Below are 13,360 nucleotides of genomic sequence, written 5' to 3'. Positions count from 1 at the left end.
GCCGTGCCACTTGAGGAACGAGTGCCAAGATCACGCTGCCATCTTCCCAAGCGACGTGATGGGAGTAGCCGGCGGAGAGGCCTCGTTCTCTGATTCTCGAGTACGACGGTGGCTGCCACGCGGAGGGAGGTAGGAGGCTGGTACGCGTGCCGTCAAGAAGCAACCGTGAACGAAAACTACAGCAGGACGAGGCAATCTTGTCATAGCAGACTGATTCAGCCCAGCAGTCTTGCGGAAAGTCCAATGGGACAAGTGTAGACCGTCGCTCTGGGCCTCCTCGACTGTCCAGCTGCCCCTATTCCAGACCCAGTCTGGGCGTCGTGACGGAGCGAGCGCCCACGACAACTCCTTGCCATCCCACAGCCGCGCCTCCGATGCCAGATGGAATCTACAGACCAACCTGCCCGCCCTGTCGTTCACCAAAAAGTCATTCTTTTTTCCATCCTATCGAAATCCCTCATACAGTTCCTCTCAGGGGCTGCATTGAACGAGCGTTGACGTCAAGCACCTACAAGCCGCTCTGATGTTCAAAACCAGCGGTGAAGCAAACGACACGAGAGGGGCGGGGAGGGGGGGAAAAAAGAAGGGAAAAATCCTGCATGTACGAGGAACAAAAGACGCAACAAGGCAGAACGAAAAAGAAAGATGAAAACACGACCGCACGATGGAGCGAGGGAGAGAGAGAGAGAGAAAAAAAAGAACAAATCAATAAAGACGACCAGACCAAGATCCGGTCTCTGTCTCTGGGGCCGCGATGCCGGTCTGCCATCAGTGCGTGCGTGCGTCTCCTGCCCTGGATAAGGACCCTCTCGGCCCCGCCCGCCATGGCGCCTGGACGGCAAATCCCCAACCGCGCGGTGGACACAGAACAGCGGATGGCAGACCCTGGCGGCGGTGAGGCTCCGCGGATTCGAGATCCTATAGTAGTTCCCTGATCCTGAGATCAATCATTGATAGTCGCAGGATTTGCATTGGTGTTGATCTGTGGCATCATCATCATCATCATCATCATCATCATCATCATCATCATCATCATCAAGAAGCGAACCGGTCAGATGGACTTGGGGCGGCACGCGCGAATCGATCGAGCGACGGGTGAGGTCCGTTGCTGGCTGCGCGGGTTTTATTGATTCGCGATGCGATTGGCAGTGCTTGGTCAGGCGATTTGGGGGGCGGGGATCTGTTTGCGTTCACCGCCAGGTTTGATGCGTTGATCTGCTGCTGCTGCTGCTGTCGTCGGGTGTTGAGTTTGCGGATCGCGAGATGATGGATGAGATGGAGTTGGGCGTTGCGCACGTCCAAAACAAACAACCAGACGACGAGGGCTCCTCGTGAGATGGCATCCATCACCGTCTCGCCGTTGCCATGCCGTGTCCTTTTTGTCGTGTGTAACCAGCGGCTGCATCGGCCCCTGTTGGACGCGGTCGAGTCGAGACTCTAGACTCCAAAGATTCGAGACTGGAGGTTTCCCAGGGCCGATCAAACAGATGCGTTGTGTATACAGGAGGATGGCAGAGGACATGGCGGCAGACAGGGAAACGCAATGATTTGTGGACCGTTTGCTGTCACTCACGGCCGCATTATTTCGCATCTGCGCATCTCGCATCGCGGCGCGCAGGTCTTGAGACAAGCAGCGCAGCCACAGGACTGTCGCTGTTGCTGGTGGTCCACCAATCACGCCTCGTGTTTTTGCCTGCCTGCCTGCCTGCATCGTGCATGCATACATCATTTGTGTATACAGGACATGTTGACGTGCGCCAACGGCAACAGATGGACCGACCGATTGACCCTCGCGCGTTCTATGTTTGGCACGACATTTGACATTTGCATACGCCCTCGACCTCGATGCCTGCTTGGTGGAGAGATGTAGTGATGAGATGGACTGGGGAGTTGGACACGTCGAGACGAGCGATGCAGGAACCCGCTGCCTCCAGTCCCTTTGCCCAATAGCCACATCGCACACAGACGACAAGCACACCGGACTGGCTGCTGCGTAGGTATACCTCAAACCAGCGGCCCGCCCTCTCCTGCCGCAGTCTCATCTCAGTCCGCAGTCCACCGTCTCGTCTCAGCCAGCAGCCGGGCGGTCGGTACCACAAAAGATGGGATGCACGCGCGATGCCACGCCTGCCATGCCTGCCATCCGATGGTCGCCAATCGAGTCGAATCGGGCGCGGAGGCGGGTACGGCGGACCAGCCAGCCAAACAGGAAGGCTGGCGGGGTCTGTCGTCGACGGATCGAGACAGGTGCTTGTACGTAGTAGCCCACGACGGTCATGGGTGTGAGATGAGAGACAAGGCGCGAGCCAGAGCTGCTGGCAGGAGAGATCAGATCAGATCGATCAGATGGACTTCAGGGAGCCTCCGTACCCAGCAACTGGGGAGATGATGGATTGCCGATGAACTCTTCCCAATCGCGCCAAAATAATCCGCTCCCCATCTGCTCCAGACAGGCACATCGAACCGTCAACTGATGAACTGGCAAACACCGCCCGTTGGTGTTTTTCTTTTCGATCACCACCAGGAAGCCAGCCAGTCGTCGGCGCGGCCACCCGCGAGTCCACCCCGCGCCAGGCGAGCCAAAACGGTCACTACTGGAGGCCGTTGTGGCCGTGGTGGCCCGCCAAGGGTCTCGTCGTCACTCGCCTCGTCAGCCACATCCCACAGCCCACCGCACCTCAACTTCTCAACTGCTGTCTGCCTTTTTCTGCTTTTTCCACGCACGGCGACAGGCGACTGGCAGCCGCTGAGCCGGCGACAGGGGGGAGGGCCCGGGAGGTGCACAGGGCATCTGGCGGTGGACGGGCGGTGGATCGACAACAGGCCAGGCGCGGCCGCGGAACGGCGGGAGGGCGGGCGGCGGTGTGGGATGGATGGATGGATCGACGAACCGCGAACCAGGGGGTCGAGCGAGCGTCGGTCGACTTTTGTTGATGCGCGTTTGATGCGAGCGATGGGTCGAGAACAGGGGTCTGAGACTAGCGCTGCAGCAGCAGATGGATGCGTTTGTGAGAGATCTTGGAGACGGGGCTCGGTGTCTGTCTGTCTGTCTGGCTGGCTGGTGGAGTGGTCGGTCGGCGGACTGGACTGGACTGGACTGGATTCGACTTGACGATGATGTGGATGGACGCAATTTTCGAAAGCTCACAAGCCATATGACCATGTGGATACATAGCTGTGGGACGCTGGATTTGGAATCGCTCTTGTTGGCCTTGTGGACGACGAAGTGGAGAGGACCTTTTTGCGTCAGCAGTGGATGATGAAAGCCCCTCATCCTCGCGAGCTGGACATTGCAGACAACGACGAGAGAGAAACGGACAGGACGCGAAACACAAACGACAATCGCAAGAAAAGACATTGAAGACTGGACGTCTCTATTCATCAAGCGCAATAGGTAGGTAGATAGCAAACAAAAGACCGAAAAAACAAAAGCACGTCGTCCTGCAGTCCCGTCCCTTTTTCTGTTTCCGCACCCCGTCTAAAAGTGTGTGTGCGCGCGACTCCAGCAACCCTCTCCGCAAGGAGAAGAAGTTGCAGCAAAAAAGAAAACAAAATGGGCCGTTATCGTAAGCAATGCTTTTGGGGAGCCGTTTCCGTTTCCATATTCCGTTCCGTTTCGTATGCGTGACCCGTGACCGTGACCAAATCCTGACGAAAACTCCGAGCAGATGTCCTTTTTTTTTTTTTTTGTCTTTCCCCGGTGTTGTACACCGCCAGACAGTGAAGATGCAAAAAAGAGGCCGTGATGTTTGTGTGAAGAAGTGATGCAATCGTGAGACGCGCAAGGAGTGATCAACAAGCATACGTGTAAAGACAGACAGACAAGCAGACAAGAGACGAAAAGGAGGAGCCGTCGCAGAAACCGATTGAAGCCGCCAAGCCAACGGCAGGCAGTCGGAACAAACGCAAAAAGCCAAATAAAAAATTGACAAACAGACCGTTTCGCTATATATACAACACAACATGCAAAGAGGATATCTAGTAGAAGTGCCAAACCCATATGCAGCAAAATCAGACAAATCAACAAAACATTCCGCAATAACCGTCATCAAACGCCAGACATGCCATCCATCCGTAACCATTCTCTTTCTTCTTAAATGCGTAAAGAAATCATCAGCTGGTCGACTCGACTACGCGCAGCCAAAGACGCGAATGACGGCCTCGCGCATGGTGCTGCGACGTCTGCGGCGCCTACTGCTGCGCGTCTTGGCATCCGAGCCGCTGACGTCGTCATCGGAGCTCTTCTCGCTGTGGGTGGCATTGGTGTTTGCGCGCTCGCGGCTCTTCTGGCGCTCCGACGACGTGCGGCCGGACATGGAGCTCTTGCTGGCGTGCAGGGTGCGGCGGACGTAGCGCAGGAGGCCCTCGTCGTCCGAGTCGTCGTCCGAGTCGTCGCTGTCCCACACCGACACGGTCTGGTGCAGGGCAAAGTGCGCCGTGTGGACGGGCGTCATGGGAGGGGAGGGGTCGGCGGACGAGGGCGAGGTGTAGGAAGAGGGGAAGGACCTGGGGGCTGCCGACGCCGAGACGGTGATGGAGGGAGAGGAGTGCGAGGAGCGAGGAGGCGTCGATGATTCCGCTATTGCGTTTTCCGGGATGCTCTCAGTGAAGCGCCGGCTGCGCGAGGCCGAGGAGCGGTTGCTGCGCGAGGCGCTGGATTGTGCCGCGGAGCAGAGCGACGGGATGAAGAGGATGTCGTCGTCGGGGCGCGGGGGACGAGGAGGGCACTTGCGGCGTTGAGGTGATGAAGAAGAAGAAGAAGACTTGTCTGCGGACGTCTTGGGGCGCTGGGTAGGGCTGAGAGGGGCAGGAGAGGCAAGAGTTTGGCCTTCACGCCTCCGACCAGAGGCGCGCTTGTTGTTTGCAGGAAAGACGCGGAGGGTTTGCGAGCTGGTTTGTCTGCGGACGTCCTTGGACTTGACAGACTCGACAACGCCTTCAGTCTCGTGGGCCGAGTCGGCGCGATCCCGTTCGGGGAAGCCAAAGTCGAAGGAGCTGGCGGAGCTGGGGACGGCAAGGTCCTCTTCCTCATGGCTGGAGATCATGTCCAAGGCGGCGCGGTTGTGGTGACGAGAGTTGCGGCTGCTCGACTTGCTTGCCCGTCTTGTCCTGCGCTCTTTCAAATGGTTCTCCAGGGCGTGGTCCCAGTACTCGGCAGTGCTGGTGGGCGAGAGAGGTAGGGCTGGAGGCGGTGATGCGGGAGGCGTGATGCAGGTCGAGGTTGGCGAGGTACGTCTTCTTGTCGACGAGGACATTTTCGGAAATGGTTGAGAGGGCGATGGTGAGGAACGGAGGCAGTTGGTTGATGTCGAAACAAGGCACGATAGGCTCTGGATGATATATGCGGAGGGCAGCAGGCCAGTCAAGGGGGCCAAGAGGACCCACAGACTCAATGTTGAGCGTCATGCCCTGGACTCTGGCCGGTCGAAGATCAGGTAAATCGACCATGGGGGAAACCAATCAGGAGGGTCAGAGGGCGCGTAATTTTTTGACGCTGTGCACTCTATTGTCTCTCAGGCGTGCGGCGATCAAAGCAAGGGGACGACGGGGTATTGGCTGGTGCGTTCCTTGCGTAGAGAGCAGCGTAGGTGATGCATCGCAGAGCAGACGGACAGAGTGGCCCGGGCTGCCAAAGCAATATCCTGGGCAATGTCAAAGCGCAACGGCCGGCGGATCTCCAGCAACGTGCATTCGGGGAAGCAAGATTCGAAATCCAGAAGAGATGCCGTGCGTCTGCGCCTGGAGGGCAATCGAGCAACTCGACGTCGCACAGCTACGAGGAATGAGACACTCGCTCGCCCGAGACATGGCAAAACCACAGCCACGGTCGACGATATCCTCAACCTGCTCTGGAGGGGGTTCTCCTACTCTGGAGGGGGGTTCTCCTGCTCTGGACAAGGGGTTTTTCCTCGACCGTTGGACCCGTTGGACTATCCATCGCGACGAGCAGGGAAGACGGCATCCTTGCTTGCGTCCCGGACCCGCGCGTAGATCTCGCGGCAATCGGCTGACGGTCTCGATGAGATGGATGGCCATGTGCCCAGTGACAGTCGATACTCGAGCATGCTTCTTTTCTGGTTCTGTGGATGCGACCGAGTGACCTGGGCCACGGTGAAGCACATGTACCACGACCATGTCATCTTCTCTTGGGAAGTTTTGATTCACCTCGTTCAGCCCACACGACGCAGAGGCTGACGAGAAGGGCCGCCCGCTGTCATGACGTGCGGCCTCAGCCGCCTTGCAGATTCCTGCCCACTGCCCTCTTCCATTCTTGGTTGTCCGCAAAGAGAAAGTCACGATGCCCCAGTCGAGGCTGACGTCTGAGACGCCGCATCAGATCTGAGAACCATGGCGGCCGTCATGCTCCGCGGCCGTCTGGTCATCTCAAGGGATCTCGCATATGTGACGCCTCGCAATGTAATCGAAGACGACGGTCGAAAAAATGTGACAGAAAAGAGAGAAAAGGGTGATTTTTGATTTTTCTTTCCCCCTCCTACCCTCGCATCTGCCAGGGTCCACATATACTACGCGCCAGAGCCCCGCTACGATCGGGCCACCCTGGAAGGGGAGCGCGATCATGGAATCCAGACCAGATTCAAGCTGCGCAGGCCCGTCGGCCGGCTGGCTCTCCCCGCTGCACTGCACGCTCTCTCTGTGGTCCATCGACCGGGGAAGAGGGAGAGCATCGTATCCGTCCCGGGGTCGAGTCGACATTTGCCAGACGCGGGATTCCTGCAATCATCCAGCAGTCCCACAGTTGATGAAACAAAACAACAAAATGAGACGACGACGACGACGGCAGGACGACCCAAGGCGACGAGAGCACTGAAGCGCGGTGCGCTGCGAAACAAACACCGAGGAGGCGGGCGGCTTCATTCCAGGATCCAACAACAGTTCAGCGGCAGACAGGGCGGCGGAACCCGACAGATTTCATACCTAGATGGTGCAGTGGTACACGATGAAAGGCAGACGGGTTAAACTGGTGGTGTTGATTCAGCGTCGTCGGCCCAAAGAGGCCAAAGCCGAAATTCAGCCCCGCGTCAGCTCTCCCCGAAGCGTCTTCGTCTTCCAGCAAAGTCTACCCGTCTCAGACGAACAACCCTTCGTATCTCACCCGACAAGCATTCTTTGGCCTGGTTGTCGGTGCCGCCGCCGCCGAGGAACCAGTTCGAGCGCGTACAAACCCACGATGGACAGCTCCACGGCCATGGCGCGCCAAGACGACGACGGCATCCACGTCGAACTGACCTACGACCCTCTGGACGCTGTCTCGGCCATGGCCAGAGTCAAGAGCCCCAAGGCCGGCGCCGTCGTCCTGTTTGCCGGTATGTTAGAAATTTGTTTTTCTTTTGTTGGCATATTTCTGTCGTCTGTCTTCCGCCCTTCCACCCGCGTTGGACTCCACTCTTTCGTCCAGACCGCCGCTTCGTTGTTGTTTTGCTTTTTCGACGTCGTCCCGAATGCCCGCCGCCAAAAGAGGAAGCGTTTGTCATCCTCCTACCCCCCACCCCCTTCTCGAACCCCTCTTTTCAAACAGTCGACAGTCGAACAGTCGCCGGCCCGGCCGTCCGCTTGACTTGTTGTCCAAAAACAAAGCATTTCAGCATCTCAATCGGGAGACCCTGACGATGGACATCTGTCAACTCGCGATCGCATCAGCTCAAAAAAAAAAAAAAACCCCCCAATCAAATTTACTATTCCTATTCCGCTGCCTCCTGCGTCGTACTGCTGTCCTTTACCCCACCAACCACAACGAGTCCAGTCGTCCACCAAGCAAACTAACGCGTCCCTCTCCCCCACCTCAAGGCACGACGCGCGACAACTTTGCCAACAAGGCCGTCGCCTCTCTGACCTACACAGCCTACGTGCCGCTGGCCCTGCGCACTCTGCACACGCTGGCGGCCGAGCTCGTCAAGAAGCACGACTTGACCGCCATCAGCATGACGCACCGCCTGGGCCCCGTGCCCATAGGGGAAGAGTCGATTCTCATTGCCGTCTCGAGCCCCCACCGCCAGGCGGCGTGGCGCGCCGGGGAGGAGGCGCTCGAGGTCTGCAAAGAGAGGGTCGAGGTGTGGAAGCTCGAACGCTTCGTCGGCGAAGAGGGAGGCGTGTGGAAGGCGAATCGGGACGGCGTGCAGGGCGTGTGGGTTCCAGACGACAAGGAAGACACAGAGCATTGAGAAAGAAGGGTGGCAGTGTTGGGAAGGGCTTTTTTTTTGGGGAATGCAGAATGCAAAATTTGACTGACGACCGGCACGTCAACGACCACGGCGGCACAATGCCATTGTTTGGAGCTGACAGGTTGACAGAGCAATGGGGTGAGCCGGGCGACGCGCTGTCTGCCACTTTCACTTTGCCAAGCCGCTGCGTCGACGCAGGAGGCTGCATTTGCTCGACGACCAAAAAACCCCTCTGCATGCTTCCGGCTGCCCCTCTGGTTTCAGTGTTGGGGGCCTCTGTTGCAAGGTCGAGAGGACGACAAGTAGACAGGGAAAGAGGCCAATTGCTTGCCAGTTGGCTGGGCGGCTCGTCGGCCATGTAAGCAGCTGCAGAGTGCACAAATCATCTTGTTCAACGCGGCACGGCGGCAATGCACTAGCAAAAATTCTATTCTTGCCTGCCTCTGCCGGCGCCGCTCCCGCAACCTCATCTTGTGCCACGCAGGTGGTGGCTGTCTGCTGTGGCTCCCGACCTCTTGGCCCGTCATTCGCCAATCAAATGGTTGCCAGCCCACATGTCAGCGTCGAGTTTGGTCGCGTCAGGTCCGATGTCGTCTGTTGATGTGCCGGTTGCGGCGCAGGGCTGGCTTGATGTAAAAGTTGAGCGGAGAGTACAATCCTCGAGGTGATCATGATCGTGTGATTCAGCCTGTCCACCACGCTTCGCAACATGGCAAGGCTCCACCACGTTGTCCCATTGCTACCGCTTGGCGTCGTTGTGCTCTTCGCCCTCTGCGGCCTTTGCCTTCTCGAGAAGCGTGGCCACATCCATCCCCGTCGCAGTCTTGACAGCCTCCTTCATCTCTTTGCGCGCGAGGATGCTGGCGATCCATTCTTCAATCTCCTCGTCCGATTGTTGACTATCTCCCGTCCCGACGCGGTGTCGCACCTTGGCCCTCAGGTCGTCGACGCTGCTGACGTCGAGCGCCCACATGGCTCCGCCGGTGAACATCATGGCGGCGCTAAAGACGCTCAGTGTCGCCATGTTGAGCGCTTCAAACGCCTCCATGGCGCCATTGGCCTGCGCGTAGGGTTGTGTGTTTGGCTGGTAGAACTTTGGCTTGACGGCAATGTACCGGCGGACGCGGGCGCGGCGTGTGACGAGCTGGGTAATTGTCATGAAGGCTGAGCCTGCGCAAAACAGGCCGAGCTGGCGAATTGATCGGCGTGTTATGAAGCCATTGTCCGGTGTAGAGTCGGGTGCCTGGGGCGCGTCTTGTGGAATTGGCTGCTGCGGCTCTGCTGGCGGACTACTAAGCATGTCTGGAGGATGGCTGGATGCGTGGTTCGGGAGGAAGCGCTCGAATGCAGGTGGTGACGCTGCGGGGCGAGGATGCGGGGAGTGAATGGCTACCGGCCGCAAAGAAGAAGGCTGAAGGAAGACACGAGAGAGGGTGAAGCGCTACTGCAATGGGCTGCGTGGTCAGCGTGTTGTGATGGTTGAAGCAACCTCTCCGCGCCGCGACGCTTAGTCATCAGCCTAGCGCGATGCGGAGAAATGATTCGTCTGTTGCGCCTCTCGGACAACCTCCATGCACCACGAACATGTGCATCTCCAGCCTCTGATCCACCGGCGACTTTCTTTTGTTCCCTCAGAGACTTGACCATGGAGCTTGTCAAACCCGCCGGCCCGCAACGTGCAGACATCACGAGGTTGCCGACTACTTGTGCCTGGGCTAGGTAATACTAGTTGCTCGAGTACCTGACTCTGTCCCTCCGTGGCAAGAAAATTACCCACCCCACGGCTTCTGAGCGGCCAAGTCAGACTTGAGGAAGCCAGGGAGCATTCAAGCTCCTAGGACCTGGGAGATGGACACTCAAAAGAGAAGGACAGCAGCAATAAGTGCCTGGATAAGTTTCGATATTTGACCGACTTTACCTCAAGTCATAGCGACACGGTACCCCACAATCCCATATTGCTGCAATACACGGGCGTTGCTATGATGTGCAGACGCCTGCACGTGCTGCTCTCCTGCCTCCGTGGCCACGGTTACTTCTGATACACTGCTCCCTCTTGAACTTCTCCTCCTGCAAGATGATGCGCTACATCTGCGAGACGATTATGAATTCCTTCATCAGGTAGCTCTGCTGACCTACCCAACGCTTACCACCATGAGACATTTTCTTTTTTTCTTCGAGATGCTGGTTTTGGCCCCGCGAGATGCTCGTCTGGCTGTCGGGTGCCTTGCTAGCGACCTCAAACTTGCATTGCATAGGCAGCTGGATCATGGTGGACGACGAAAACGTGAGGAGAGCCGTCGACTCCACTGACGTCTCCCTGCCGTCCAGCTCGGGACCAGCCTCCTCTGCGGTGGTACTTTGGTCTTGATGTTTTGCATCACTGGGAATCGACGAGGTATAAAGGGGGGACTGTCCACAGTGACTTGATCATTACGCTCATCGCCTTCGCTCAGCAGTCTTGATCACTCAGTCCCATCGCTTGTTCAACTAGCCAAAATGATCTCTTCCATGAAGCTCGCCCTCGTTGCCCTCTTGGCCTCAACGCAAGTCTCGACAAGTCCTCTCCATTTGCTTAACTGACTCTCTCCAGCTCCCTGGTTGCAGCTGCCCCCGGCCAACCCAAATCCGAGTCCTCGCCCGGCTACGCGCCGCCTCCGCAGACGTACCCAGCGCCCAAGACGTCGTGCACAAACGACGTCAAGACCATCTACTCGACGGGAAAGACGAGCATCATCGTGACCGAAACCAAGACGATCCCGCAAGTCATCACCAAGACGGGCGTCAACAGCGTGACCTCGGTCATCACGATCCCCTACACGACGACCGTGACGGTGCAAAAGCCGTACACGACGACCATCCCGCTCACCAAGACGGCCACCAAGACCAAGGTCATCACGACAACCTACACCGAGCTGCTGACCACGTCCAAGGTCGAGACGGGCATCCACACCGGCCTGTCGACCGCTGTGGGCGAGAAGACCAAGGAGACGGTCATTACCAAGCCCTACACCACTGTTTTGTCCACCTATTCCGCCAGTGTTTGCCCCGTTACTAGCTACAAGCCGTACACCACGTCGTACGTCAAGACCGAGACCAAGTGCGCCACCAAGACCGGCGGCGGCTGGTAAGGTGCGAGCCCTCATTGGTGCTCTGCTGGCAAGCCTCCTGCAGCCGGGGCGGCGCAGTGGAGCACGTTTCTCGAGCTGGATGCGGACAGGGTGTGGAGGAGCGGAGGGCGGCGGGCGGGTTCTGTCATGGACAGAGAAGTTGTCTTCGTTGCGCTGTACGGATTGGCACTGCAGCGCCCCCCTTGATTGTTTTGTTTTTGACGGCTGGTCGGTGGGATACAGGTCGTCGACACGCTCTTTTGCAGAGACTAGCTGGTGGACGGGCAGGCGAGCTGAATGACAAGTGGATCAAAACTTCCAAGGCACTGCAGAGGTGCATGACTGCTCCCGAAACCTACCCTTTTTCATGCTCAAACGTCAAAGTGTGTGGTGGCAACGCATTTCAATGCTCCTTGTGCATATAGGTCTCGATTTTGTGGTCCAAAAGCTCGACGGCCTGCTCGACGTCGGTGTACCGTCGGGCAAAGGTTACACTCGTCGATTGCCGGGCTTGCACCGGGGGCGCGCCTGCCTCGGACGGGAGCGTGGAGTTGGAGTTGGGGTTTCTTTCGTCGCCCGACGCGACCTCAACACCAACACCAAACAAACACCTCCATGCCACAAACCTCAATACCAGATACCAGAGCCGGCAGCTCAATCATCGTTACCGCCGCCACGGACAAACGGTAAGGTTTCCAGACCTGAGCGCAAACGTGGAGTCATCATACTCACAAGTAATAGCAACGAGCTGTCGCCGGGCTCACTCGAGCTCGAGTCCCGGCTGCCTCTCTCCCACTCTCTCGCGCCGTCCAACTCTCTCGCACCCTCTCACTCTCCGCTCCTCTCGCCCAACTCCTCACAGTGTCGACAACCACCCAGACACCACCCCGCCTGCCACTGGCCCCCGTCTCGTCCACCCCTCAGTCGGTGCCGCCCCTCCCACCGACCCGCCTGGCGCCACCATTGGCTTTCACGCAGCCCGCCGGCATGGCTACAACGCGCTGGAGGTCCTTCAGCTGGTGAAGAGCGGCGGTGACGTTGACGTGGCTGTGGTGGATGCCACCATCAAGAGCATCCACACCACGCTGCACAAGATGGCCGCCATCAGGAAGCCGCCGGGCTTTGCCCCGAGGGTGTGCTTGTGAGTTTGTCTATCCTCTTAGGACGTTCACGGCATATATACTGACCTCTAATAGCCTCTGCTGGACCGACGAGCCGCGCCAGTGGTGCCTCAACCACCCCACTGGCCATGTACTATGCAATCTCTATGGTAATCAAGTCACATCTCGGCGCGACAAGCAGGGCAAATCAAAAGCGATGACCAGCTGTTCGAAGAGATCCGGAAGATGCACCAGGAGTATGGAGACATTGTGCGCACCGGTAAAGCTGACTAAGCCTGTTGAAGGTTGTGAGCCTGACAACTCCTAGGTCCCTGTGAGCTGTCTATTCTTAAGCCGTCGGCACTGTCGGCCATCTATGGAGCTAGGTCCAAGTGTACCAAGTCGACATTTTACTCGCAGTCCAAGGTCTGGGCCGAGCAAGACCACCTCTCGCAAGTGCTTGTAAGTCTATCCTATTGGGGCGTTGACTGGATATCCATACTAGCTTCTAAATAGCATCTACTACAATAGGATGCCGAAGCAGTGGTGCCTCAACCACCCAACTGGCCATGTACAATGCAATCTCTGGCGATCAAGCCACACCTCGGCGCGACAAACAAGGCAATGTCACGCGCGCGGCCAAGACGTTCGCGCAAATTCTGCAAATGAAGCGGGTCATCGACAACCGCGCGAAGTACAGCCCTTGGGCGGATGGATTTGCTTGAGCGATGGAGAGGAAAGGAGGAGCGGCGGGAGGCCCCAACTTACACCCAGCCGGCCAGGTCATTCGGTGTATCTTCGTGGTAGGAGCCGGCGCAAAATGAATCGCAAAAGTCATTTCGGCTCCAAGGCAGTGCGAGGATGCTTTAATGCTCCCTGTGGTCACCCATTTCTGAGCCCAAATGCCTACTATGTCTTTGACTGCGGAGGTGCTTGAAGGCTCCTTGTGTACAGACACCTCGTGTAAGCGGTG

General features: G+C 57.7%; 5 protein-coding genes across 5 annotated transcripts; 3 read left to right on the top strand and 2 right to left on the bottom strand.

Moving 5' to 3' along the window:
• Positions 1–3,674: 3,674 nt before the first annotated feature.
• On the bottom strand, positions 3,675–5,297 carry BKA78DRAFT_324381 (uncharacterized protein). The gene has a single exon (XM_066889282.1). It carries the CDS (start codon positions 5,253–5,255, stop codon positions 4,131–4,133), a length of 1,125 nt encoding a protein of 374 aa, XP_066740807.1. The 5' UTR covers positions 5,256–5,297; the 3' UTR covers positions 3,675–4,130.
• A 1,892-nt stretch (positions 5,298–7,189) lies between these two features.
• On the top strand, positions 7,190–8,180 carry BKA78DRAFT_356287 (Molybdopterin biosynthesis MoaE; the record flags this gene model as incomplete). Its single annotated transcript, XM_066892036.1, has 2 exons — positions 7,190–7,325; positions 7,807–8,180. The coding sequence occupies 2 exons, from the start codon at positions 7,190–7,192 to the stop codon at positions 8,178–8,180; spliced, it is 510 nt and encodes a 169-aa protein (XP_066740806.1).
• Positions 8,181–9,030: 850 nt separating this feature from the next.
• On the bottom strand, positions 9,031–9,441 carry BKA78DRAFT_236466 (uncharacterized protein; the record flags this gene model as incomplete). The annotated part of the gene is made up of 1 exon (XM_066883856.1): positions 9,031–9,441. A coding segment is annotated over one exon (411 nt), but the record flags the coding sequence as incomplete, so codon positions are not given.
• An 880-nt stretch (positions 9,442–10,321) lies between these two features.
• On the top strand, positions 10,322–11,308 carry BKA78DRAFT_361161 (uncharacterized protein; the record flags this gene model as incomplete). The annotated part of the gene is made up of 2 exons (XM_066892437.1): positions 10,322–10,737; positions 10,785–11,308. Exons 1-2 carry the CDS (start codon positions 10,677–10,679, stop codon positions 11,306–11,308), a joined length of 585 nt encoding a protein of 194 aa, XP_066740804.1. The 5' UTR covers positions 10,322–10,676.
• A 594-nt stretch (positions 11,309–11,902) lies between these two features.
• Positions 11,903–12,918, top strand: BKA78DRAFT_356284 (uncharacterized protein; the record flags this gene model as incomplete). Its single annotated transcript, XM_066892035.1, has 7 exons — positions 11,903–11,973; positions 12,029–12,094; positions 12,150–12,428; positions 12,484–12,513; positions 12,567–12,667; positions 12,716–12,849; positions 12,904–12,918. The coding sequence occupies 7 exons, from the start codon at positions 11,903–11,905 to the stop codon at positions 12,916–12,918; spliced, it is 696 nt and encodes a 231-aa protein (XP_066740803.1).
• Positions 12,919–13,360: the final 442 nt, after the last annotated feature.

Source organism: Phyllosticta capitalensis (assembly GCF_038381095.1).
Source record: "Phyllosticta capitalensis strain CBS 128856 chromosome Unknown BKA78scaffold_10, whole genome shotgun sequence".
Taxonomy (NCBI): Eukaryota; Fungi; Ascomycota; class Dothideomycetes; order Botryosphaeriales; family Phyllostictaceae; genus Phyllosticta; species Phyllosticta capitalensis.
The sequence above is the reverse complement of the archived record's forward strand: the minus strand, read 5'-3'. Positions and strand labels throughout refer to the sequence as shown.